The 25,217-nt window shown below is 55.2% G+C and overlaps 6 protein-coding genes across 6 annotated transcripts; 3 read left to right on the top strand and 3 right to left on the bottom strand.

The window, feature by feature from the left end:
- The first annotated feature begins 345 nt into the window (after positions 1-345).
- On the top strand, positions 346-2,660 carry IE81DRAFT_324543 (hypothetical protein). The gene is made up of 7 exons (XM_025514261.1): positions 346-1,435; positions 1,567-1,640; positions 1,720-1,808; positions 1,879-1,964; positions 2,042-2,205; positions 2,301-2,416; positions 2,490-2,660. Exons 1-7 carry the CDS (start codon positions 635-637, stop codon positions 2,609-2,611), a joined length of 1,452 nt encoding a protein of 483 aa, XP_025368565.1. The 5' UTR covers positions 346-634; the 3' UTR covers positions 2,612-2,660.
- Positions 2,316-5,504, bottom strand: IE81DRAFT_324544 (hypothetical protein). Its single transcript, XM_025514262.1, has one exon. The coding sequence runs from the start codon at positions 5,468-5,470 to the stop codon at positions 2,717-2,719; it is 2,754 nt and encodes a 917-aa protein (XP_025368566.1). The 5' UTR covers positions 5,471-5,504; the 3' UTR covers positions 2,316-2,716.
- A 1,097-nt stretch (positions 5,505-6,601) lies between these two features.
- IE81DRAFT_175742 (hypothetical protein) lies at positions 6,602-12,736 on the top strand. Its single transcript, XM_025510667.1, has 6 exons — positions 6,602-8,437; positions 8,514-8,716; positions 8,784-9,163; positions 9,232-11,960; positions 12,043-12,409; positions 12,483-12,736. The coding sequence occupies exons 1-6, from the start codon at positions 6,924-6,926 to the stop codon at positions 12,492-12,494; spliced, it is 5,205 nt and encodes a 1,734-aa protein (XP_025368567.1). The 5' UTR covers positions 6,602-6,923; the 3' UTR covers positions 12,495-12,736.
- A 163-nt stretch (positions 12,737-12,899) lies between these two features.
- IE81DRAFT_324546 (hypothetical protein) lies at positions 12,900-15,112 on the bottom strand. The gene is made up of 3 exons (XM_025514263.1): positions 14,062-15,112; positions 13,322-13,970; positions 12,900-13,232 (listed from the first exon to the last, which is right to left on the bottom strand). The coding sequence occupies exons 1-3, from the start codon at positions 14,884-14,886 to the stop codon at positions 13,042-13,044; spliced, it is 1,665 nt and encodes a 554-aa protein (XP_025368568.1). The 5' UTR covers positions 14,887-15,112; the 3' UTR covers positions 12,900-13,041.
- Positions 15,113-15,376: 264 nt separating this feature from the next.
- Positions 15,377-19,837, top strand: IE81DRAFT_324547 (putative ISW2-ATPase component of a two subunit chromatin remodeling complex). Its single transcript, XM_025514264.1, has 9 exons — positions 15,377-16,350; positions 16,437-16,662; positions 16,740-17,517; positions 17,583-18,321; positions 18,391-18,560; positions 18,637-19,126; positions 19,202-19,283; positions 19,365-19,604; positions 19,697-19,837. The coding sequence occupies exons 1-8, from the start codon at positions 15,617-15,619 to the stop codon at positions 19,515-19,517; spliced, it is 3,372 nt and encodes a 1,123-aa protein (XP_025368569.1). The 5' UTR covers positions 15,377-15,616; the 3' UTR covers positions 19,518-19,604; positions 19,697-19,837.
- A 386-nt stretch (positions 19,838-20,223) lies between these two features.
- IE81DRAFT_348348 (hypothetical protein) lies at positions 20,224-22,580 on the bottom strand (the record flags this gene model as incomplete). The annotated part of the gene is made up of 3 exons (XM_025516245.1): positions 20,224-21,915; positions 22,152-22,382; positions 22,560-22,580. 3 exons carry the CDS (start codon positions 22,578-22,580, stop codon positions 20,224-20,226), a joined length of 1,944 nt encoding a protein of 647 aa, XP_025368570.1.
- Between the last annotated feature and the right edge of the window lie 2,637 nt (positions 22,581-25,217).

Below are 25,217 nucleotides of genomic sequence, written 5' to 3' on the forward strand. Positions count from 1 at the left end.
ACACATGCTGAACCAGCACTCAAGACTCGTGGACTCGGGAGCGAGCGCTTGAGCGCGCAGCAGCAGGAGGTTGCAATTGCGCCGTTGCCCCGCAGACTGAGATGGCCGCGGCGCAATTGAGTATCCGAATCAAGAATCATATATATATATGCAGCAGCTGTTTACCATCACATGTCTATACCGGTATAGGTATTGTAGCATGCAGCAGCAACGAGCATGCAGATGCACCGCGGCAGGGATGAGCGACGCGCTGCTTGCTGCTGTCGAAGTGCAGGTTCTTGGCACGCGAGATGACCTGAAATGGCGCTTATCGATCGCAGTTCCCTCATTTGTGACTTTGATTCACATTGTGATGCGCCTTTCTGATCCAGATGCTCATCCCTCTCTCGTCCTTTTGATTTGGCAGCAACGGATTCGCAACGACATACTATCCGGTCTGCAAAAGCAGTCATGGAGTCATGACCTTCAAATCGTGAATCCGAAACTCAAGTCTCGAAGTAGTGACTCAGTCTGGCTCGCCAGCAGCAGCCCTTGCGTGGGCACATCAGCACACCTCAGTCGTCCTAGCTTGCACGTTAATCACAATTGACGCCCACAGCTGTAGCCGCTCGCTAATAGCGTCTCTGCGGTCATCATGTCTCAGCGAAACTCGCTCGAAGTGCCTGGTCAGCAGCACGGACACGCCATTGCTGCTCAGCACCAGAGTGGCTCCTCATCGCCGCTTTTCGGCACCAGTCCGACGCAGAGCTCAGGGCATTTGCACAACCATCATCACCAACCTCGGCATCACACCGCATCTCCCGTCCACTCCATCCTACGATGTCCTCGAGGTTCAGGTCCGCATCCCTCCTCTCGAGCACCTTCTCCCACGCGCGCTATCATGATTGAAGGTGGTGGTACCAGCAGCGCTGCGAACAGCAGCTCTTCCAGTTCTCCTACACCCACACCTAGCAATGCCACCTTTTCGGGCGCATCATCTCCAAACGATAGCAAATCTTTTTCCCCAAATCGTTCACCTCGCACGTCGGATGGTCCTCTGCCAAACATTAGCCCAAGCACCTCGCCCGCCCCGCACGCAGAGCAGTCCGTCTCCTTTGTGCCATCGCAGATAGCCGGCTCTAGTGGGGTCACATCGACCGCTCCTTCTGTATCTTCTCCGCTCGCACCCCACACTTCTTCCAACGTCTCGACAGCATCCTCACCGAGCGCCGTCAAGACTTCTCATAGGCCTTCCAGCAGCAGCGGTGGTAGCGGAGGTGCGATCAGCTTCGAAGCTAGAGGACGTTCGGCTGCGACAACGGGGATCAAGCTGCCCCCCAGAGCTCAGAGCGCCTCGCTGGGTGGCCTGAGCGAAAAGGGCGGAGCTTGGGAACGTAAGGTTGGGTTTGATTGCACGGAAGAGAACATCACTGGAGAATTCAGCTTCACGTTACAGGTAGGTAGACTTTTGAGACGCGCGCCTTCATCTGGGAAGCTACCATCGCGAGACGCCGCTTTCAGGGTGTGGACCTTGACATACTGGGCGGCTGATTTTGGCGATGGTCTGACCTCCCTTGCGTTGCACAGGTCAAGTCCAGAGGGTACAAGCGGACAAAGAACACGCGGACATTCATGTGCGCCATAGATGAGAATGCATACAGGTGAGCCGCCCCAAGCACTCTGAAAGCATCCGCGTATCGCTTCGTCTGTAGCTGATTTGACTCTCGTGTGCGGACATAGTGAGCGTGCGCTCGAATGGCTCATGGAGTCCTTGGTAGAGGATGGAGATGAGATAGTCGCCCTCAGGGTGTTGGAAGGGGAGCCATGGGGTGCGTATTGCATTTGAAGCAGGCACTTGGTCCTGGGCTAACACGATCACATACGTACCGCATCGCTTAGACATCGACCAAGATGAAGCCAGAGAAGAAGCTCGCGATCTCATCGACTCCATCGTAGACCTCAACGATGACGTTGAAGAGCGCAAGGTGAGGGCAGCGCATCGTCATGGAGACCTGCAGGCCGTGCGCCTTCTCAACCCCCGACTTCTCAATGCTTTTCCCAGATATCCATCGTGGTCGAGTTCGTCGCTGGCATGAGCGTCACCTCGACAGTTGTGCGCATGATACATGTGTATCGACCAGACAGCTTGACAATTGGCACGCGAGGCAAGACGATGAACACGCTGCAAAAGATGCTGGCAGGAGCGACAATGGGCAGCGCTTCAAGGTGCGTTCGTAGCGTTCACGAAATGCAGGGGTTCCTCGATGACATATGCCGCGGCACAAAAGACTAAATTTTTCCCTTGATTTGTTGTACTCAAGAGAGTTGCTTTCGAGATCGCCTGTGCCTGTTGTCGTCGTCAGGCCAGAGGCAAAGGTCACCAAACATCGCAAGAAACGAGAAGCAGACCCGAAGAGGCGGTCTTACCATGATCTAGGTGAGAGTCGTCTACGAGCAGTGCTGGAGCCTGTCGAAAGTCACTGGCGATTCTGACATGATCGACTTTGCAGTGGCCAAAGCAAAAGCAGAGTCCTTGCCATTAAGCAGAGATGGCTCGAGGGATCATCACATTTTGGGCCATCGTCACTTCTCCAAGGGAGACTCGGGCGAGAGCGGCGCCAAGCCGAAATGAAGCGCCATATGTATGATACAAGTATCGACATGTGATGATTGTTGCTTGCCGTCATGAGTGATATACATGCATTGCATGGTCGAGAGGAGCTTCCTCACGTCGAAGCTAGTCGAGGTCAACAAAGACGCCGTTTTGTGCGTCAGTGCTGCGCCGCTTGCGAGCTGTCGAAGCACCCTTTAGCGGCTTGACGACTTGTTTGTTAGCAGCGCTCATAGCTAGCCGGATCATTTCCCTGTCTTCTGGGCGCTCGGCATTAGCGCTGCTGATCAAGCTCCTCGCAGTAGCAAAGGCCCAAGCTGGACAGACGGGGCGGTGTCGGCTACCATAGCGGCCCCTCCTACCAAGAGTGTCGTACCTGGAAGGATCGATTTGGCTTTGTGTGATCTGCAGGCTATGATTGCTCGGATCCAATAGTCGTTGGGCAAGCTGCACCTGCGTCACGAGGACGAGTCGGAGGCAATGCTCTAGCATCCGAAGCGGAGAGCTGTCGTGTCCTAGGAAGCTGTAGGGCACGGTGAACCCCAGCGTTTCCCCTTCCGTCTGAGAATCTTTCGCCGAAAAGAAGATGCGATAAATCTCCTTGAGAGCTGGAAGACCCGCCTCTTTCTCCGCGATTTTGAGAATGGTACGTTGAAGCTCAAAGCTCGTAGCCCTATTGCAAATGCGATGGGTACGTAAAGCGATGATGGCCGCTGGGGTGTCCTTGGCGATCAGACACGACCGCACGATGCTTTCCAAGTTTTGCGTCGTCACCCAAGCCGACGCCTTCGAAGGAGCTCCTCGAGTCTGGCGATGATGCGCTAGAAGCATATATGCCAACAAATTGCGTGGTGATTGCATGATATCAACAATCAGCTTTGCAGACTCCGCCAAGGCTTGATCTTGTAGCACCTCTTTGCTCAGTGCTACGTCTCCACCTCTAGGAAAGATGTTGTGGTCTTGCAGTCGACACAGCGGGCCAAACCATTCCGCCAAGATGGGTCCGTCCGAAGTCTTCTCCCTGTGCGTAGCGGTGTCCACTGCGATTTGTGATACCAGCATACCCAGTCTTTCCGAACGAGGGTACGCGATGGCCATGAACTGTATGAGGAAGCGTGCGGTGCGAGGAGAGAATCGCACGCCGTCCAGCCTGGCGTGTTGCAGGACTTGCTTCACCGCTTCGACTCGTGCTCGCTTCAATGGTGCGGCGACTTTGATCCAATTGTAGTCCACTTCCGACGCATCGTAGTTTCCCCGTCGAGTCATGCGGCCACAACAAGCCTTGGCAAAGACTTCGTAAGGCAGAGCTTGTTTGCGGATTGTGACCGGGGCTTCTCCAGCGATGCCTTTCCGAGCCTGTATCTCGCCTCTTGAGCATTGGTCAATTTGCAGATTTGCCTGTTGTAGAAAGACGCGGTAGCGATGGAGCCAGATGGAAGCTCCTCGAAAGTCTCCAACCGATGTTCGTCCGTCAATGAGTGCTGCCCATATGTCCCCTTGGTGAGCCCAGGCAAAATTCGGTACTGACGAAGGCTCGGTGAATTTCCTGTATCGTGTCTGCACAAGAGGCAATGTCAAAGGCGCGAGGTCGGCGGTGTTTCGCTTCGGCTCTTCGAAAGGAAGCGTGCTCGATGGTCGCGCCGCAGCCCACCAAAGCAAGAATTCTTCGCCTCTCTCGAAATGAGCTGACCTTGTCAGCGCCTCTAGCAAAGGTAGAACTATCTGCACAGGTATGGCGAGTGGATTGAGGTCTGCGCTTGCTTCGAACTCGAAATTCGGTGCACATACGTCGTAAGTCGTTGCGCCAGCTCCAGCAACGTGATTGAAAGTTGCGTTGACGAGCTCTGCACGATTCTTTGGTCGATTCCGATACGCTCGAAGAACCGCCATCACCATGCGCGATGTCGTAGGTAGCCCGACGCTGATGGCCGCGTGGAACAGCCATCGGATAGCGACCAGCGTCTGTGTGTGGGGCTCTATGCTAATGCCTCGTGTCGAGCCGGGAGGCATCCATAGCGTTTTGCTCACCACGCGACGACCCGCTGAGACAGGTCCCGGAGCTTTACGAGCTGACTCGGAGTGCCTGACCTCATGCAACATGTTGATGAGAAGTGCCTCCACCTCCTGCGCCTCTAATGTCATCTTTGAGACCTCCGCAAACTTCAGCGAGTGGCGGTGTTGAAACAGTGAGTGGAGCAAAAGCATCCTCGCCGTGTCGGGATGCCCTTCCCAAATCAGCTTCGAGAGTATTTGCCATAGCGTGGATGGTCCACTAGATTTCGACCACAAACGTTCGAGTGCCGTTGTGTGGCGTGCAGTGCGATTCTCGAATTCCGTGCCCTCGGCAGCATCGGTCTGCTGTGCAGAGGTCTTGGGCTGTGCTGCGCCAGGGAGAGCATTTGTCGAGCCTTCGCGCTGCTCTTGTGCTACACCTTGCGTGTTGAGAGCAGATTCTGCCTCGAGTCTCTCGCGGCTTGGCGGAGAAAGAAGTGCTAAAGGCGCCCTCGGGCCCTTTCTGACACTCGGCCCGGGCGGTCTTGTCGGCAAAGCTTCTGCGGCAGACAGTCCATCATCGTTGGCACCCTTGACCTGCGAGAGAAGATAAGCGTAGAGGGTATGCTTCTTTGCTGACGGTCTTGGAGGCTTCTTAGAATGCGTTTCTCGGACCAGTAGCGGCGCACGCACGTGCTTGGCTACCGGTCTTGTGGACGTGCAACGCACCGATTGCACAGCATCGGCGAAGGCTGCGTGAGTATGCCAGGCCTGTCGCACGGATGTCATGCTCCAGGCAACGTTAGCCGGGACGCGGTCATGGTGATCCTTCGTTTGACGAGCACTTGCGGTTGAACCGATGTTCGTCGTGGTTGTGCTGCCCTGCATGCAAACGTCTGCCTAGCTGCAGCCAATTCCTGTGGAGTGACGGCGTCGCAGATTGAATGGAATCTCATCAAATCAATCTTTGAATAATCAATGCAGGACGCAAAATCATTATTATTGTGACAGCTCTGTATCGGCCGGGACGAGAGACAATCAAAATTCTTGATTTTGAACATATCACGTGTTGAAATCGCGGTGAATCGAACACCCTTAATTTGGGCCATCCGCGCCCGGTAGCGTGATGTGGGCCTTGGCTGTACGAGCCACAATCTTTAATCTGTATCGGATAATCTAATCAAGAATTCTGAATGGCACGGATGTCTAGGTCTTAAATTTGATATGTGAACATTTGAATGATGTACGGGATAGCTGATATAGTCTTGAGTCTGAGTGTACACGGGCGATTTGAGACGCATATAGGCCAGCCGCGTTCGCGATGAGGCGCGTCTGAGGCGCGTGTTTTTATAGCGGCTGTCTCAGCTGACTCCTAGACGCATCAGCGCGGCAAGCCTTGATCGAGCTTCGAGTCCCGACGAGTCAGAGTCGTGAGTGCCTAGAATCAAAAATATACACCCGTGAGCTTGAACGAGGCGGCGAACGCCATGCCCGCGCGTATCACAATGATGCTGCATGGATGTGCTTAGGCGGTTCACATACTGTTGTATGTGTGTACAGCGGTCGCGTTCACGTCTGCGACCAGTCACTCCGACTGGGCAGCATCGGCGGGGGTCACAGCTCATCAAAAGGATGTGACAGCTACTCTGTGACTGTATATAGCAGTCGTGAGCATCAAGCACAGGACAGCGCTAATGAGCGCCGGTGACTTGCCATGAGCGCGTCAAGCATTAACAGTTCAGACTTTGACTCGATTACGAAAAGTCGACACAAAAGACTTATTTCACAATTGCAAATAAGGGGAGAGCGCGACGCGGACCGGCCTTGGCCCCTGAACGCGTCTCAGCGCAGCTATCGCACTGCACTTCACGCGCATGATGCATGCTGCTGCAGGCGACCAATAGACGTGACGGGCAAGACTCGAGAGTCGTCTGGTGCCTCGAACAAAGTGCAGCAGGGTGCTTCGCTTGTTTGTCGTGCCCGTACAGACCCGCGTATGATGATGACGGACAACTGCGATGCTTGTGTCGACTTGGTGGTCATCACCTTGATTCAAGTGGATGCACTCTCGACTCCTCTTTATTACTACACTACCGTCAATCCTTCAGCGCCGATTTGAAGACAACAGAACTCGCGGAAGCTTCGACGTGTCCTGTCAGCGCGCCGGACGTCGGCGTAGACGTGATCGAGAGGAGTGTATCTATATAGGCGCACTCGCTCTCCCAGACCTCTTCCTAGGCCCTTTGGACAATTCTATTGTCCTCGTTTCCTTTGGAGCGCCGAGGCGAGAAGGAAGCAGGTCTGCTCTGAGGTTCGCGCACTCTTAATCTCAAGGCCCACCATGGAGCCGGCTAAGAACACCCCTCCTCCATCGGCTTCGGCGGGCGCTCGCAACCCATTCGCGTATCAACAGAAGCTGTTGGAGAGATCTGCTTCACGGAGCAGCAATTTTTCGCTAGCAGGTGGTGGTGATGCTGGCAACGCACCGTCTGGGGCTACCGGCTCGGCTGGCTCCACTCCTAGCCGCACACCTGGCGCCTCGGGACTCTCACATTCGAGTTCCATCAGAAGGTATCCTGCACCCCACAGACACACTGGCTCTCTCGATCCACACAGAACCGCCCATTTACTCAGTAGCGGTCATGCTACATCCTCTGCCTCAGTCTCGCCCTCGCACGACTCGGCGACGTTTGGCTCAAATGGTAGTCTGAGTGGAAATGGCTCGACATCGTCCACGGCTCAGTCTCCATCACCGGCAAGCTCGTCGACCTTCTCTACACCATCCTCAAGCCGCGCCAATCGACATATGTCCATGCCTCCTGCTCCGCGTGAAGACATAAGCACTCCCACATTTGCGTCTAGACGGCCGCTTTCACCAACCAAAAGCAGCCCATTCGCTCGTGCGGTGAGCCCTACGAAGGACCGCCCCGTCTCTCCCACCAAGGGCTACCCTTCCCCTGGCTCGCCGGGCAAAGCAGATTCCTCATGGATCAACAACAACAGCAGCCCTTCCACGCCATCAGGCTCGTTTTGGTCCCACGGAACAGGGACCAGCACCACACCCTCTTCCCACGCGCCATCCGCCATTCATCTAGGTGGCGTCAGTGATCTCAAGCGAAGCAGTGTGGGGGCTTTGCAGATGATGCGAGGTTTCACGTCCAAGGCCGATGGGTCTAGTGCTGCATCTCTTGACCCGGCGCATACCCGAATGACAGTTGGGCGTAAAGGCGTCTCAGGAACCAAACCAGGCGCTGGTCTTGGTCTAGTCGACGAGAATGCAGGCGCCAAAGAGGAGACGTTTACGAAACCTGAGCGGCCAGGTCGAATGGAAAGCGAGGACCAAGGAGAGGGTGAGATCATCCTGCCAGGTATCACGACCGGAGCTGAGGATGTTGCAGGTCTATCCGGAAGAATCCGTCTCGCCAGGGCAGGAGGTGCTGGTACTGCCGCGCTCGGTCGACCTGCACCAACGGGCAATCTTCCTTTTGCCAACGCTGGAAAGTGGATGGATACGCAGCGACACCTTCTGCAAGCCTATGAGTACCTGTGTCACTGCGGAGAAGCTAAGCAGTGGCTAGAACACGCAGTCGGGGAAGAGCTAGGCGACATCGTAGACATGGAGAATGATATGCGCGACGGCATCTTCCTGGCCAAGCTGGCCCGGACTTTCGAACCTGATTGCGTGCCACGTATCTTCACGCATCCAAAGCTGCAGTATCGTCATACCGACAACACCAACTACTTCTTCCGCTTTTGCCAGAAAGTGGAACTGCCCATCAGTTTCCAATTCGAGCTGACGGACTTGTATGAGAAGAAGAATTTCCCCAAGGTCGTGTATTGCATCCATGCGCTTTCGTGAGTCGAAGCTAGGTTCGAAATTATACCCGGGCCGCTGTGACTGAAACGCTCCGACTTACTACTCTGGCGACAGTCACATCTTGGCGCGTCAGGGTCGAGCACTGAAGGTGGGCAATTTGGTCGGCAACCTTCAATTCACAGACGATCAGCTGCAACAAACGCAAAGAGGCCTCGATGCCGCAGGAGTGAGCATGCCCAAGTTCGGGGCGCTAGGAAAGACGTTGGCCAAAGAAATGAACATCGAGCCGGAACCGGAGCCAGAGACGGAGGAAGAACGTGAGTTCGAATAAGCTGTTCCAGAAAACGGCGATCAGCGTCTCAATGTGGCCCCTTACTTTTGCAGGTATCGATCGGGAACTCGCCGAGAATCTGTCATCCGTCGTTGCGACTCAAAGCGCGGTGCGCAGTTTCTTAGCTCGGAAGCGATTCGACCGCCTCAGGGCGGAAGAGGGGGAGCGAAGGAGAAGAGAAGAAGAGCGTAGAAGGAAAGCCGAAGAGGCACGAAGGCTCGCTGAGGAGGCGCGGATAGCTGAGGAACGTCGCGTAGAAGACGAGCGTCGCAAAGCTGAAGCAGCTCGTCTGGCCGAAGAGCGTCGGATAGCGGAAGAGCGCAGAATAGCCGAGGAGGAGCGGGTGGCGGAACAGAAACGCATCGCCGAAGAGAAACGCAGAGCTGAAGAGCAGCAAATGCTCGCTGTTTGGGCTCCGAAAGTCCAAGCTCATGTGAGTGCAATGCTCCACAGGGAAACACTTTGCTCATGCTGATCTGTGCTCGCGGAATGCACCTGCAGATCAGAGGCACCATGCTCCGAAGACGTTTTTACAGCGACGTTTCTGCTCTGGACCAGCATGAGCGGAGCGTGGTTGGTCTGCAAGCGCAAGTCCGTGGCGTGTTAGCACGCCAGGCCTACCAGGACCAAATCTTCCGCCTAGGCGATGCCACCGAAGAGGTCATCAAGCTGCAAGCGGTCTGTAGAGCTGCACTTGCTCGAAGAGCGTTACTGGGCAAGATTCGTTCGCTGCGAGACGCTACTGGCGATATCGTCCGCATACAGGCGCAGGTGCGCGGTGTCATCCTCAGACGGCAGCGTAAACAGATGAAAGCCGCTCTGCAAAAGGTGGAGGTACACCGCTCAGTCGGTGGCTTGCAATCCTTTGCTCGTGCAGCTCTTGCGCGAAGGAAGCATCAGGAGCAAGCCAAAGAGCTTGTCTTTGTTACACCAGATGTCGTGGGCATTCAAGCTCAGATTCGGGGCATGCTCGCCAGGCTTGACTACCAGTGGTGGCGAAGTCACATTCTCTCAAGCGAGCCGGTTGCCGTGCATCTGCAGTCTCTAGTGCGAGGACTCCTGATGCGCCGCAGCTTCAACGCCAAATTGCGGCACTACCACAATCATCTCGAAAAGGTCGTCAAGATTCAGAGTCTGTTTAGAGGCAAGCAACAAGGCGAGCAGTACCGCAGTCTCACCATGGGGAAGAACGTGCCAGTGGCGACGATCAAGAACTTTGGCCACCTCTTGAATGACTCAGACCAAGACTTTGAAGACGAGATTGAGGTCGAGCGCCTACGGAAACAGGTCGTGCGAAACATCCGGGAGAATCGCACGCTCGAGAATGACGTCAGCGACCTCGACACAAAGATTGCGCTACTTGTCAAGAACAAGATCGGTATCGAGGAGCTCATCAAAGCGAAGAATGAGCGCGGACTGCTCGGTCAGCGCGAGGCAGCTGCTACTCTGGCCCGACGCAATTCCGTCCTCGTCGCGGCGAACGATCCTTTTGCTGACCAGACCCTCAACAAGGAGGCAAGGCGGAAGCTCGAGCTGTACCAGGAATTGTTCTATTCCCTTCAGACGCGGCCGGAGTATCTTGCTCGGCTGTGCGCCCGCGTTGGCAAGATGGAGATACCTGATCGACAACGCAAGCAGGTAGAGAAGATTGTACTTACCCTCTTCGGCTACGCCCAGAAAGCCAGAGAAGAGTATCTTTTGCTCAAGTTGTTCCAGCGCTGTGTGAGCGAGGAGTTGTCCCTGGTCAACAGTGTTCAGGAGTTCATGCGTGGCAACGCACAATTCATCAAGCTCGTCGTCCAGTACAACCGAGGTGCAAAGGAGAGGCAATACTTGCGAGCTCTGCTTGCGCCCCTTGTGCAAGGCATAGTTGAGGATGACGTTCTAGATCTGGAGACAGATCCTTGCGCCATCTACCGCGCTTGCATCAACGCAGAGGAAATGCGAAGCGGCCAAGCGAGTCGTAGGCCCCTCGAGGTCAACTTTCACGAGGCGTTGGCTGATCCAGAGGCACGGACAGCTTTCATCCAGCATCTGCAGTTCTTGCGTGGCACTACTGAGGCCTTCCTGGCTGCCATCGTCGGATCGACGAAGCGCATGCCTTTCGGCATTCGCTACATTGCGCGCGAGGTGTTCAGGGGCCTCCAGGCCAAGTTCCCCAACGAGGCCGAAGACGCGCTCATCAAAGTCGTTGGCCATCTTGTCTACTACCGCTATCTGAACCCTGCCATCGTGGCTCCCGAGGGTTTCGACGTCATCGAGACGCTCGTCGGCCCCGTGCAGCGCAAAAATCTAGCGGAAGTTTCGAAGATGCTCACCCAGATCGCCGCCGGCAGGCTCTTCTCGGATGACAACCCTTACTTGCAGCCCTTGAATGAGTATGTCACCCAAGCGTCCAATCGCTTCGTCAAGTGGCTGTACCAGGTCGTCGATGTTGCCGATGCAGAGCTGCAATTTTCAGCCGACGAATTCCTGGACCACACAATCCCGCAAAAACCAGTGATCTACATCTCACCCAACGAAATCTACTCCATGCACCTCCTGGTCTCGCAGCAAGTCGATCACCTTGCGCCTCACCCCAACGATCCTCTGCGCGCGGTGCTGGGGGAGCTAGGTCCACCGCCGATGTCCACGTCGGCTGAGCTCAACACTGCTCGTGATGGAGAGATTACCTTCGAGCTTACCTCCCGCAGCACCAATATCACGGACCCAGAAGCTGAGACGAAGGCACTCTTCGTCGAGACCAAGCGCCTCGTCCTTTCGCTGCTGAAAGTGCAGTCCGGAAAGACTCTTGTCGACGTCTTCGTCGCTCCCGTCACTGATGCCGATGAGATGGCATGGGAGGAATTAGTGTCACTCGAAGTCGCAGGTGATCGTCAGCGTTACCGCGGTCAGCGGCCGCCCGCCTCGATGGACGCTCTTCGCAGCCCACGCTTGGAGGACGTACGTCGGCTGTCCTTTGCCGAATTGAAGGCGCGCACATTGGAGAACATGCTGCAGCTCGAACGTGCTGGCAAAGTTTCTAGATCGAATGGTTACCAAGAGATGCTCTCTGCCTTGGCCATCGACATTCGCAACAAGCACAGAAAGCGCATTCAACGGCACAATGAGATCACCGCAATGCACGTGACGCTTCAGAATTTGGCGGAAAAGAAGAACTACTTGGAAGAGCAGATCGGCTCGTATGGGTCCTACATCGATGCAAGCATGCAGCAGATGCAAAAGAAGGGGTAAGTGCCCGTGAAGTAGCTCGCTCGTTACGTCTCCACCACACCTGCACTCACACGCTTTGCTGGCTTCGTCACTTTGCAGCAAAAAGAAATTCGTTCTACCCTTCACGCAGCAGTACTTCCACATGCGAAGTCTCAAAGCTAGCGGCAAGGTACCCAAGTTCGGCTCGTACAAGTATACTGCTCAGCGATTATTTGAGAAGGGCGTCCTCCTCTCTGTGGATCAATTCAGCTCGAAACAGTATGATCAGATCAACCTGACCATCAGCTCGGATGAGCCGGGTCTGTTCACCGTAAGCGCTTCAGTCCTTGGCGTCGCTGGCGGCACGGAGGACCTGCGCATCGAAGATTTACTACAGGCGCAATTTTCTGGCGTCTCTGTCCTCACCCTGATGGACGGAATGGCAAAAGTGAAGTTGCCTTTGCTGATCAACCTGATCAACTCAAAGGTGAGTTTCGGTGAGCGTGCTGCTCGGCTTCGAACTACAAGCTGACCAAGAGCGACTCGACGCCATGAACCAGTTTTACGCCTAATCAGGCGGTGTTTCGGTGCCACAAGCGAGATGAAGCCTAACGTCCCAATGACGATGCCACACCGCGATCATGCATGACCCAACAATGTCTTCTGTTCTCCTCGAGTTCTGCTTCTTCCTCTGCCTCGGAACTCTTCGACTTTTCGAATAAGATTCTCCATTCGATGCGGACTTTTGCTTCCATGGACGTTTGCGATCCGGACACGTACTGCGCTCTCAGATCCTGCTTTTCAGTCCAATGTAACTCCCAAGTCGTGGCTTTCGCGCGCCAAGAATCGATGCTGATTAGACTTCTGCCTCGCCTGAGTCCGCATTGTCTGCTGTTCTGTCGACCGTGAGCTGCTTCGACGAGCACCTCATTTTCAACGACCTGGACAAAGGTACATATCGCGCAAAGTAATGAAATGCAGACGTCCGGATTCCAACCGCTGTGAGGATGTAGAAATGTACGATACAGAGTCTATTGGGCATACACGAGATGTTGGATGGAGAAGAGAGACATGTTTAAGCGTTTTAAAGTGCGTGAAGATCGCAATGAACAACATCGACTAAGCTTTCGCTCGTTCATACAGGTCGCTTCGAGGAGGATGCGCCATACTAGAGCGCGCACAGGCAGCGTTCGAATCCGCAGCGCCCAAAGCAAAAGTCCTGTTCCACCAGCTTCTTTTGTTCTCCTTCTTTGGCTTGCTGACAGGGGCTCTTCGAGAGACATCGGTGGGATCCATACCTGCCGCGCGACCTTGGCGAAGGGCAGGCGTCGAGGTGCGAAAAGTCAGCAAGACACTTCCACAGGTACGCATGTTGACAGTGGACGTAGTGAAAACTCACTGGCCCTTTCAAATTCGCTATCCGCTTCCCAACGAGCGATAGCATTGCGCACCACAGCATCGTACCTAGCGCTCCTTGCAGAGTCCATCAACGCTTCTCTGACCTCTTCGGCTTCTGCATCAGACGACCGAACGACGTGCTGCGCTTTCCCGTGTTGCACCTTAGACTTGCTGAAGTTCGGTAGGGGCGTTTCACTCTGCGCTGCTGACGCGTAAGAAGGCAATCGCTCTCGATCAGGTGCAGAGGGAGGACTCGCCCCGCCAGCAGCCTCCTCGCCAAAGTCGATCCAGCAAAGCGCCTCTTCTTCCAAAGCTATATAAGCTCTGGCGGCCCTATCATCGCAAGGCGTTTCTCCACTCATCCCACCGTTCGCGGCGCTTGCAAATGGCGCGGTGCTGCTCTGAGAGCGCAAGATGCTAGATCTGAAACGTCCCTCGGCTGCTCTACGAGCATTGCGAGTCTTGACCTCGGCAGAAAGCCTGGGTGGACCGGAGAGGGCCGATGCCAGGTCGGAGGCCGAGGAAGAGGCGCGAGCTAGCGCTTGCTCTACTGCCGCGTTCGGAAGAAGTAGAAAACTGCGCGTGTGCAAGAGAGAAGGGTTGGATTTTATTGAAGCGGGAAGCTCGTTTAGAAGGATCAAGGCGTTCATCTGCATCGAAAAGGAAGCATCGAATCAGCGACTTGTAATTCTCAAGAGTGAGGCACAGAAGAGGGCTCCCGAAGCGGATCGAGATGCTTACGGAAATGTTGAAGCGTAGACTGATAGAAGCCAAAGAGTCATTGACACGAATCCAGTACTGCCGCGTGCTCGCGTCTTTGCCACTCTCTTCATCTAAGCTCGAGCGGATCGGGGTTCTGGTGTCTGTTGTGGTCTGCTTTTGCGCGAGTGTGGTCTCGAAAACGGTGCCAAGGTCAGGGGAACTTTGCGCGTCTCGACGTGTCGCAGCTGCACCGGGTACAGTGCTGGCTGAGCCGCTAGCTTTGGTGGTGTTGATGCCCAAGGATGGCTGAGCATTGCGAGTCGGGCGAAAGATGAGATCTGGCAGGAATCCGGCACACGCGTCAGCACGATTCGAGTGCTTGCTTGCTGCGGTGTTGGCAGGTCGCGCGAAATCTTCACCGTCATCTTCTTCTCCAATGGCAAACACGCTTGGCGCTTTGGATGCGTACTGTGGCGGGTCAGAGAGAGTGTGTGTCTCTGCTACACTCTCATCATCGTCGATCTCTTGAGACGACACGGTGATTGCGCCTTCATCTTCATCCCCAGCATCTCTCAAAGCTCTGTCCAGGTCGAACAGCGTCTGACCGGATCTGAGCACATCTCCCCTCGGTCCCTTTTTAAATGCTGTATTGACATCCTCGCACAAAGGACAGAAGGTGACCAGTCGAGCGTTGCTATGAACGCACTGAGAGCACACTTTGCGACCGCAGCACGAGTGCACGAATGGAGCCGATCTGAGAGTCGCCGTGTTGGCCGAAGGAGATGCTTGGGCTGCGTCTGAAGAGACAGGGGAGATGTAGATGATCTTGCTGCATGTCATGCAGACCGGTTGGCCACCGCTCATCTTGCCTGACAGTGCTGTGGTGTGCTCACCGACCGACGCGTTGCTCAAGAGTTGTGCTGGAATCGGAGCTGTTCAGTGGATGTGCCATAGGGCAAGGGAATCAGCGGCCTGCGAGTCCCTTGTTGGAGTTGGGCGACCTGGGATGGGGGAAGGATGTGTCCACTTGTGATGAGTAGGCGCGATTGAATGCGTGGCTGTGTGCCTCCGCTATACCGGCACTCGTAACTCGTCGGTGCGATGCAGACGGCGCAAATCACCCGAGACTATCATCACTGTGTATATGCCGTAATCAAATCCTTAAATCGCAGCTCGCAGCATAGCCACCTGCTGTGCGATAGGTGGCGCCGTCGCGGAGTCACGTGATACGGATGGCGGGCTCACAAAGTTGCGCCAGAACGCGAGAACGCGCGAACGCGCGCCGACGCGCCAATCGTGAATCATTTTGATTATCCTGCTGAACGCTGCTTGATTGCTTGCAGCAGAAGCAGGCTCTTCTTGAATTGCCGCTCTTTGCTCGGGCGGCGCCGTCTGGGAGGTAATCACAGGAAGGCGCGCAGGTACCTCTCGCGCAGATGGTCCGCACATCAATGCTGTTCTGCCACCGTCACCACCCTCATCTCCCTCTGCGCTGCCCCTAGACGCGTACTGCGAGAACATCCAAAGGATCGCTCGCTTGCCGCACCACAGATTGCTGACTTCTTGTCGCTCACCCAAGCTGCTTCACGACATCATGTCGAAGGGAGCTTCGAGCGGCAGTGCAGATGCTAAGCCTGCTTCTGCCGTTCCCGCTTCCCTTCAGGCTTCCTCGGCCAGTGACGATGCGGACAAGCTGAGCGACTACGTTCCACAATCCGCCGATCTTTCGCGCGCTGCATCAGCCAGTGCATCCCACTCCAAGGCCGCTTCCGAAGAGGTCGAGGAGGATGAGGATGTGGAGATGCGAGACGCTCAAGATGATGAGGATAATGAAGATGATGAGGCTGATGCGCCTTCTTCGGCTCGAGGTCCAAAGACTCCCAGACAACTGGAAAAGGAGAGGGAAAAGCACGAGAGGAGCGAAGCGAGGGCTGAGAAGGCAAAGGCTAAAGCTGGGCAGAATTCCGCTCTCAGCTCGACTCGAGAGGAGATGAAGAAATCGAAGTTGGCAGATAGCATGAAGAGGTTCTCTTACCTGCTCGGTCAGACCGAATTGTTTCAACATTTCATCGACATCAAGAAGGAGAGAGATCCAGAGTTCAGAGCTTTGCTGGAGGAGAGTCAAGCAAAGAGGGGCGCCAAAGCCAAGAAGACTGATGGCGGAAGTGGCGGTGCGAGGCGCAGAAAGACGGAGAAGGAAGAGGACGCGGAATTGCTTGGTGAAGATGACGACGAAGGGGAGGATACCTTCGTCTTTGAAGAGTCTCCCACGTACGTCAAGGGCGGAACAATGCGCGATTATCAAGTACAAGGTCTCAATTGGATGATGTGAGTCGATCGCCTTTGCGTGCTTCGTCCGCCCCCGACCTCCCGATTCGAGCTCACGCAAATTCTTCGTTTCATCCATCGCACAGTTCGCTGTATCAAAATGGTATCAACGGCATCCTCGCCGATGAGATGGGCCTCGGCAAGACCCTGCAGACCATCTCGTTCCTTGGCTTCTTGAAGCACCATCGCGACACCCCGGGTTTCCACTTGGTCGTCGTTCCAAAGAGCACGCTGGACAACTGGAGAAGAGAATTCGAAAAGTGGGTGCCAGGCTTCAGGGTCGTTGTTCTGCAAGGACCCCAAGAAGAACGAGTGAGTCGTAGCGTCTTGCGTCTTGCGGCCTGCGTTTTGCCTGGCTCCTGCGCTCACACCTTCTCGCCAAATACCAGAACGCCATGATACAACAATACTTGCTGCCTCAAGAGTTCGACATCTTGCTAACCACCTACGAAATGTGTCTGCGCGAGAAGTCGGCCCTCAAGAAGCTGTCGTGGGAGTACATCATCATCGACGAAGCTCACAGAATCAAGAACGCTGATTCGCTGCTGAGTCAGATCGTCCGAGCTTTCAATAGTCGATCTCGTCTCTTGATCACGGGAACGCCACTGCAGAACAACTTGATGGAGCTCTGGTCTCTACTCAATTTCCTGCTGCCTGACGTATTCTCCAACTCCGAGGACTTCGAATCTTGGTTCAAGGACAAGGGAGATGAAGCTCAAGATCAGGTCGTGCAGCAGCTGCACAAGGTGTTGCGACCATTCTTGCTCCGCAGAGTTAAGGCGGATGTAGAGAAGAGCTTGTTGCCAAAGAAGGAAATCAACATCTTTGTAGGCCTGACCGACATGCAGAGAAAGTGGTACAAGTCGATCCTTGAGAAGGACATTGATGCTGTCAATGGAGCTGGTGGCAAGAAAGAGGGCAAGACGAGACTACTCAACATCGTCATGCAGCTCCGGAAATGCTGCAACCACCCTTACCTGTTTGACGGAGCGGAGCCCGGTCCGCCTTTCACTACCGACGAGCATCTCGTCTTCAACTCGGGCAAGATGGTCATTCTGGACAAGCTGCTCAAGTCGATGAAGGAAAAGGGAAGCCGTGTCCTGATCTTCAGTCAGATGAGCCGTGTTCTCGACATTTTGGAAGACTACTGCTTGTTCCGCGAGTACAGTGAGTGTCGCGAATGATTGATCTGCGCCTGAAAGCTTGGCTGAAATTGTGACCACGCACGACAGAATACTGTCGCATCGATGGTCAATCAGCGCACGAAGATCGCATCTCTGCGATCGACGAGTACAACAAGGAGGGCAGCGAAAAGTTCGTCTTCCTGCTCACCACTCGCGCAGGTGGTCTGGGTATCAATCTGACTACTGCAGACATTGTGGTGCTGTTCGACTCGGACTGGAATCCTCAAGCTGATCTGCAAGCTATGGACCGAGCCCATCGGATTGGGCAGACCAAGCAAGTGTACGTCTTTCGATTCGTGACAGATCAATCAGTGGAAGAGCGTATCCTGGATCGTGCAGCACAAAAGCTTCGTCTCGATCAGTTGGTCATCCAGCAAGGTCGATCGCAAGCCGCTGCCAAGGCCCAACAGAACAAGGAAGATCTGGTCGACATGATTCAGCACGGTGCGGAAAAGATCATCAACACTTCCAACGATCTGATGATTGACGAGGACATCGACGCGATCATCAGCAAGGGAGAGTCGAGAACAAGCAAGCTGCTCGAAAAATATCAAGGTCTCAACATCGACGATCTGAACAACTTTAGGAGCGAGACGACACTAGAGTGGGAGGGTCAGGACTTCAGTGCCAAGGGTAGACAAGGAAAGATTGGCGGCATTTGGATAGAGCCCAGCAAGAGACAGCGGAAGGAGAATTACCATGTGGACTCGTACTACAAGGATGCTCTCAGTCTGAAGTCCAAGCCCAGTGCACCTCGGGCACCTAGAGCGCCCAAGCAAATTGCTTTGTGAGTGCCAGAGACGTGCTCTGCAGCTTTGCGTCTCGCTGACCTAGCTAGGTATTCCATAAACTACAGAAACGACTGGCAGTTCTTTCCTAAACGCTTCGCTGAGCTGCAAGAACGTGAAACTGCCGCCTTTCAGCGAAGTCAGGGTTACAAAGTGCCTCTGAGAGAAACAAAGGAGGATGAGGATCCAGAAGTGGCCGAGGAGGAGCGAGCTAAGGGTCAGCAATTTGTCGACGAAGGTCAGTCTTGGCGTCGAAAGTCTTTTCCAACTGCTCTGCGACGCTGACCACTTGCTTGATTGGATCTCGCGCACAGCCGAGGAGCTGACCGAAGCTGAACAGGCCGAGAAGGAGAAGTTGGCGGAGCAAGGCTTCACGCACTGGACCAAGCGTGATTACCTGGCCTTCATCAAGGGCAACGAGAGGCACGGTCGACGCTCGTATGCCCAAATTGCTGAGGAGATTAACAACCCCGATCTGACGGAGAAGGAGGTCAAAGCGTATGCAAATGTCTTTTGGAACAGAGTGCACGAGCTGACGGACGCCGAGAGGTATATTAAGCGCATAGAGGATGGTGAAGCGAGAACTGCAAAGATCGAGCGGAACGAAGCCAACCTGAACAAGTTCATCCAGCAATTCAGAGCGCCGCTGAGCCAGATGAAGATCAACTATACTGGCTCTACAAAGAAGGCTTACTCGGAGGAGGAAGACAGGTTCATCCTTGTCAGCCTTTCCAAGCATGGGCTCAGGGGCGACGAGACTTGGGAGAAAATCAAGGCGGATATCAGCGAACACCCTGGCTTTCGGTGAGTCTGAGCAGCGGCGCGTCATTGCAATGAGAGACGGTCGAGCTGACTAGTTGCTGCGCGTTTTCTTGCAAGCTTCGACTGGTTCGTCAAGTCAAGGACACCTATCGAGTTGTCTAGACGTGCAACCACCCTCATGACGCTCGTCTTGAAAGATGCAAGTGTCCCTTGATCGCCACCCACATTCGCCTGCCGTCAAGCAGTGGCTCACCCGCCTTTCCCTCATCCGTGTACACAGATCGAGGATGCCGAGCCTGCCAAAGCAGTCGGCAAGAAGCGTGGTCCCGTGGACCATGCCATGAACGGCGACGCTTCGTCCCGGGGCTCCACGCCTGCCGCTGCCCAGGGCGGACGAGCCGTGAGCGGAAGCAAAAAGAAGAAGGTTGCCTGAGCGACGTGCGCGCGCGCTCTATCTAGCATTACGATCTCTCCCCTTGCAAACCCTCTGGCTTGCTCGTCCATACGTCGCAGACTCTTTGTTAGTAATTGATCCATTCATGATCTAGTGCCCTCGTCCATGTCAACCCGCCCTCTGAAGTAGGTACTGATGCACTTTGCTCGCGAGCGCAGCGCTAGCAAGCTTGGTCATGGCACACGCAACTCGAGCATCAAGGGAAGATCACTTGGTTTAGACTGACGTGATGTAGCATTCGAGGGTAGCAGATGATATGCGCGAGCGACGCGAGGGTGGAACGCGACCGCTTTGTAGAGTGGATTGATTGGGGCGGAAAAGGCATGGAGTGGGTGCTGGGAGTGCCTTGTAAGTGAGGTTTGTTTGATCTGCAACAAGAGTTGTTGTGCGGATGCAGCTGGGTGTATGGATGGAGAGGAGTATTGTGATGGTGCTCAGTGTCGCGAACGTCCATCGTACGTGCGCGAAAGCTTCAACGCACGAGCGTGATGAGGGCGGAGGAAGGCTTGTTAAGATGAGGTTTGATGATATGAGACGTAAAAAATTGGTTTGTACGAGAAGTCAAAAGGTGATCAAGTGTTCGAGAAAATAGCGCAATGAAGATGAAGAGCCTAGTGTGAAGTGGTATTCAAAGGTATGGGGCGTTCGGCTGATCGATTGTTCGGTCCTGATCTGGATAGTTCTTTCATTGGCTCGGGACGCTTGCGTACTCTTCGGCAGCAGCGATCATGGCGGCCTGGTTACGTATAGCCCAGTCGCGCGCAAAGACGCTAGCTTTGAGGAACTTCTTGCTAGCGTACTTGCGCGACACAAAGTGATCCGCAAAAGTCTCGTCCAGCAGCTTCTCCAAAATCAGGTTCGCACCCGGCACCAGCTGCTCCTCGACAAAGCCAGAGTAGTAGACGAAGGCATCGTCCCAATCGCCACTCAACATCTTCTTTGCGAGAAACATGCCGACTGCTGCAATAAGGCTTGGGCGCGCTCGCAGGAAGCGATGGTCCAGAAGGGTGACTTCCATCAAGAATTTGGAGAGCGTCCTCGTTTGGATGTCGTAGTCATCTGCTTTCGAGATTCTCCTGACCCAAGAGTATGGTGAGCAGTAAGCAGAAACATTAAAGTCCAACGTGGACAAGATGATTCGTTCGCCCTTGAGAATTTCGTCTCGGCTGTAGCCGTTTTCGGTCATGTGGACGAATTCCTTGACGCTGGGTGCCAGAATCTCCTCGTACTTGGCCGCGACGAACATGGCGGTGACGCCGACGAGCTGAAGTTTGGCGAGCGAAACAACCCTGACGGAGAGGAAGCGGTCCACCACGTTGATAGCGATCCAGAGCGTCTCCGGCAGCATGTGATATCGCATGTGTACCTGCAAAAGCCAGTCGACCAGGGTGGCGCGCATATGCCACTCGATTTCTCCTTGGAATGCCATGTAGTTGGGGTTGGCCATCGTCTCGCGCTCGCAGCGAGACATGTACGCGAAGATCTCTCGAGAGTATTCGGCGACCATGCTGGTGTCTCGCACCTCCTCCGGATCGAGGCCCATCAATGCCAGCTCGTCGTCGTGAGCGGCGAGGTCGGCACTCAGCTCGCCTTGCTGAACCAAGAGGTTGCGTTCATCAGCAGCTTTCTGCGCGTTGGGCACGATGACGTTCTGCTCGTATCGTTCGATGATTGCGCGTCTCCTTTCTTGCGCATCCAATTCGAGATGTGGTGGCAACGTGACCAAGCAATCAGGGTCGAGCGCATGTGGCGAGGCGAGGTCGGAGTCGGCCATGCTAGCTGCATCGTCCAGCAGCGTCTCACCGTCGACTTCTTTCTCATCGGCATCCGGCTCCGCTCCTTCAGAGTCGTCCGAGTCCATCTCGTGGTCCGTCTTCGAGCTTTGCTCGTTGCTCGACCCTTCTCCGCTGCTGTGGTAATCGCTGTCGATGTCGTCGCTCATCTCTTCGTCTTCGATCTCAGCCATCCTGGACGAGGCTACGACGGGTGCAGAGGACGACGGCGCTGTGCGGTCGACATCCATAGCGGCTACTCGAGCCACAGGAGCAGGTTGCTGTGATGCCGAGAAGCCACTGGCGACCCGTTGCGCCACGCCACGGAGTCGGGATTGACCGACGGCCGTATCTCCGCCGTTGTGGGAGTTGGCCCTGGAGTGTACTCCATGAGCACCCGAAGCTGAGCCTGTTCGCACGTGAACGGGTCCCGCAGTGCTAGAAAGGGCAGAAGCTGATGAGGAAGCTGCGATACCGGAGCTGAGCTTGCTTCGTGGTGCTTTTGGCGGCGGTCCAGCTGTAGAAGAAGTGGATGCCTTGTGCTTGAGGACAGCATCATGTGATGAGGCGCGCAAATGTTTGCCGTTTGCTGCATCCTGTCCAGCCTAGAGTGGTGGACATGGGACGTGCGAGGGTGAGCAAGGGGTGATTGATCAAGGGCAGACGTGTTCGCAAGTGTACTCGATTTGAATGATGACACGGCTATGACGATGGTGCCATTCTTCATCAATCACCGTTGACGCAGTTGGTGGCGCGACTTGACCCGCCGCCCATTCTGACGACGCCCATCTACTGCAACGACGCCAGCACACTCAAACAGCAGCTACGGTTGGTTACTCACAGAAGCGTCAATGTTGCTCTTGTCGGACAGCGCAGCTCGTTTCGTGCGAGGGGCCGCGACACCGTTGACTGAGTCGGACATCTTTCCGGGCAAGACTGCACTTGAAGAAGCACCGGCTATGCTCCCGTTGCGACCTGTTCTCACTCTGCTGGAAGCAGAGCTGCTGCTCCCTTCACCACGCACGGATCCGAACGAGCTGCCAACGCCTGTTGGGCGTGTTCGTGACTGGGCCTGAATGAGTCAAGAGAATAGAAGGCATGTATCAGCATCCTGGTAGTCGCGCGGAAAGGGGGGGGGTAGGGGGAGGGACAACCAGCTAGAGGCTCGCAGGAAGCCCGTGCGACTGTAGATCCGCTGTACTCTTTGCTGCGATGCAGGAGCAAGAAGCACCTCGCACGTCTTACTCACTCGTGGGACTGGTTGAGCCATGACGGTGGGGCTCTTGCTTGGTCCGGTATTTGGTGACCAAGCCTCGCCTACACTGGCGGCAGAGTTGGCGGCAGAGCTCGACGGGCGCGAGACCTAGTCGGGAAGTGACCACGGAGCTCTGGCGGTGCGTTGATCGCGTTGATGTGCTCTTTATACTGAGACTGGAGCCAAGACTTCTTGAGGATGACCGGAATCAGAGATGCTGAGTGCGTGCGCCCGATGCTGACGCGAGTCGAGGAAGAGCTTTGGCAGCAGACGAGAACCGGCACAGACAACTGCTAGGCCTTGCTCGAAGAGTGAAGTGGCGGATGTCTGCGCGCTTTTCAGCGTCCTGCAAGAGCAGACGAGATTGACCCGTTGGGCGTCTCCTTTTTGAATTTTCGGACTGGATCAGATTGAAAGTCCTCTCTCTCTCTCTGCTCCAAGGCTACTTGATTCCGGCAATGAGACGGAGAAGCGGCCGAGGAGGTGACGAGGCAAGCGCAGCCGTCGTCTGCACTGCTGCGTGTTGCTTGCTGATGGCTGCCTACGAGCGCGCGCGCGCCTGACCGATCGCGAGCAAGCGCTGTCGAAGATGAAGGTGAAGCAAGAGGGCCAGCAGACAAACGAAGTGGCGAGCAAGAAGGCGAAGCAGGAGAGAAGAGGAGCGGAAAGGTGGTATCGGAGTTGATGCGAGGTGGTCGATGAGGGATGAAAGAGATGAGGATGAGGAGCGAGGAAAAGGGGGAGGAGGAGGATGGAGAAGGGAAAGGATGCAAAGAAAGGAGGGCGAACTCAACCTTGAAGCCTTTTGTCGAGATGAGTTGAATGGCAAGATTGACGGCTCATCCACTTTCTCGCGGAAGCCGAGAAGGGTGATGACGGAAGTCCGATGGGGAGAGCGCGTACCCCTGGGATGAAGTCGTAGAGATCGGTCGATCGGGGTGTAGAGCAAACGCAAAGATCGACGAACCGATGCGGGCGAAGACAACGGGCTGGGTACAGTAGCGCGATGTGCGGCAGACGCTGGAGTCAGGCCTGGACTCGTCGTTGAGCAAGAGTGCGGAGAAAGAGGCAATGTTCCGAGGTGTAGAGGTTGGGCAGAGTTGAGCTCTATCTGACTGTCTGCACTCTCCTTTGGCCTGGGCGCCTTCTTTCTCGCTCCGCTTCGTCGGTCAGGTTGATCAACAATCGTCGTTGAGACGGACTGTGGATTGAGACACCTGAAGTTCAACCTTGCTGCGGTTCGGGTATAGCAAGTGCTGAGTATGGCAACGCTTATTGCAACAAAAGCCACGATGACGATATCGCCAAGCGAGAGATGGCGACTAGCTGGGATTTGGCGCCCAGCGAAGCTCGGATGTTGGGTTCTCGAAGCTCGGCAACGCAACGCAGGGGCACTGCTTGGTACAGACAGAGAGGGGCTGAGTGAATATTCTCTCCGATTCTCTGAGCTGATGCCTGCAAGAGCGTTGGGGGAATGCGGGGAACAAGACGGTTGGGCGACCTCAGCTGAGAACGGTAAAAGGCGCGTTTAGCGTGCCGACGAGAGGGACAGGCGCAGTGTGGATCTCGGCTTGTGTCGAATATTATTTGCTCGGACTGAGGCACGCGGGGGAGGGGGGAGGGAGCAAGCTGTTTCTCTGGAAGCGGTCGAGTCGGTTCTGTCGGTTGGTACCGGCCGTGTTGGTGATTGGCGCTTCTGGCAGTTGGTAGGAGGTGCAGAGCTGAGGAGGGACGAAGGTTGGGCAACCAGCAAATGTTGCGCGACGCACGCGTTTCAAAAGGGCCGCTCGCTGCTGCTGGTAAACGCTGTTCGATCGAGCAGCAGCAGCAGCAGCAGCAGCAGCAGCAGCGAACACAGGCGGGCACGCATCAGCAGCAGCAGCAGCGGCAGCGGCAGCAGTGGATTTAGAATTGCGCGCGGTCGGGCGGGTGAGCAGCCAAAACATCAAAAAAAAACGATCAAACGCGCGCGGGAAGGAACGAACGACGCGGCGGCATCAACATCAGCCGTGTCGCGTCCGTCTCCACTCGGTCACGCGCGACTCGTGAGTCGTGCGTGACTCTCTGCCGTGACCTGCGCCGTTGGCTTGGATGATTCAAATTGCTACTTCCCTTCATGGTCTTCCTCCATCAAATGAGCCCAAATGGAGCAACGGCATACCCACACCATGACCAATACGACCATCTGCAACCGAAAGCGGCGATCTGAATTCCGCTATAAAGTACCCCATTGCGAAGTGGTCAGCTGAACGTTGCTGGCGACGATCTCCGCGCTCTGGGTGCCGATTCGCACAAGAAATCACAATGTCGAACGACTTTCCAATCGCAAGACAAAGAAACAAGACAAAAGCAAAAGCTCGCCGAATCGGTCACGCTGCGAGCATGTTGCATGCACATACGTCGAAGGCTGCTGGCAATCAAGAATGCCACGCAGCTCCCGTCACTCGAGACGAACTCCGCAGCTCTTGTTTACGTTCCTCTCCTCCTTACCACAGCTCATCTCTCGCATCGCACGAGTTCGGCATATAATGATGATTTGCGATTCGCTTCCCACACCTTTTCCTCTGCGTGATTGCGGCGTTGTGTGCGGCGAAAGTGCATGGTGTGATGACATGTGCCGAGGTGAGGTCAAGCTGTGGCCTGTGCGTGTGA

The sequence above is a fragment of the Ceraceosorus guamensis genome (assembly GCF_003144195.1).
Source record: "Ceraceosorus guamensis strain MCA 4658 unplaced genomic scaffold IE81scaffold_43, whole genome shotgun sequence".
NCBI classification, from domain to species: Eukaryota; Fungi; Basidiomycota; class Exobasidiomycetes; order Ceraceosorales; family Ceraceosoraceae; genus Ceraceosorus; species Ceraceosorus guamensis.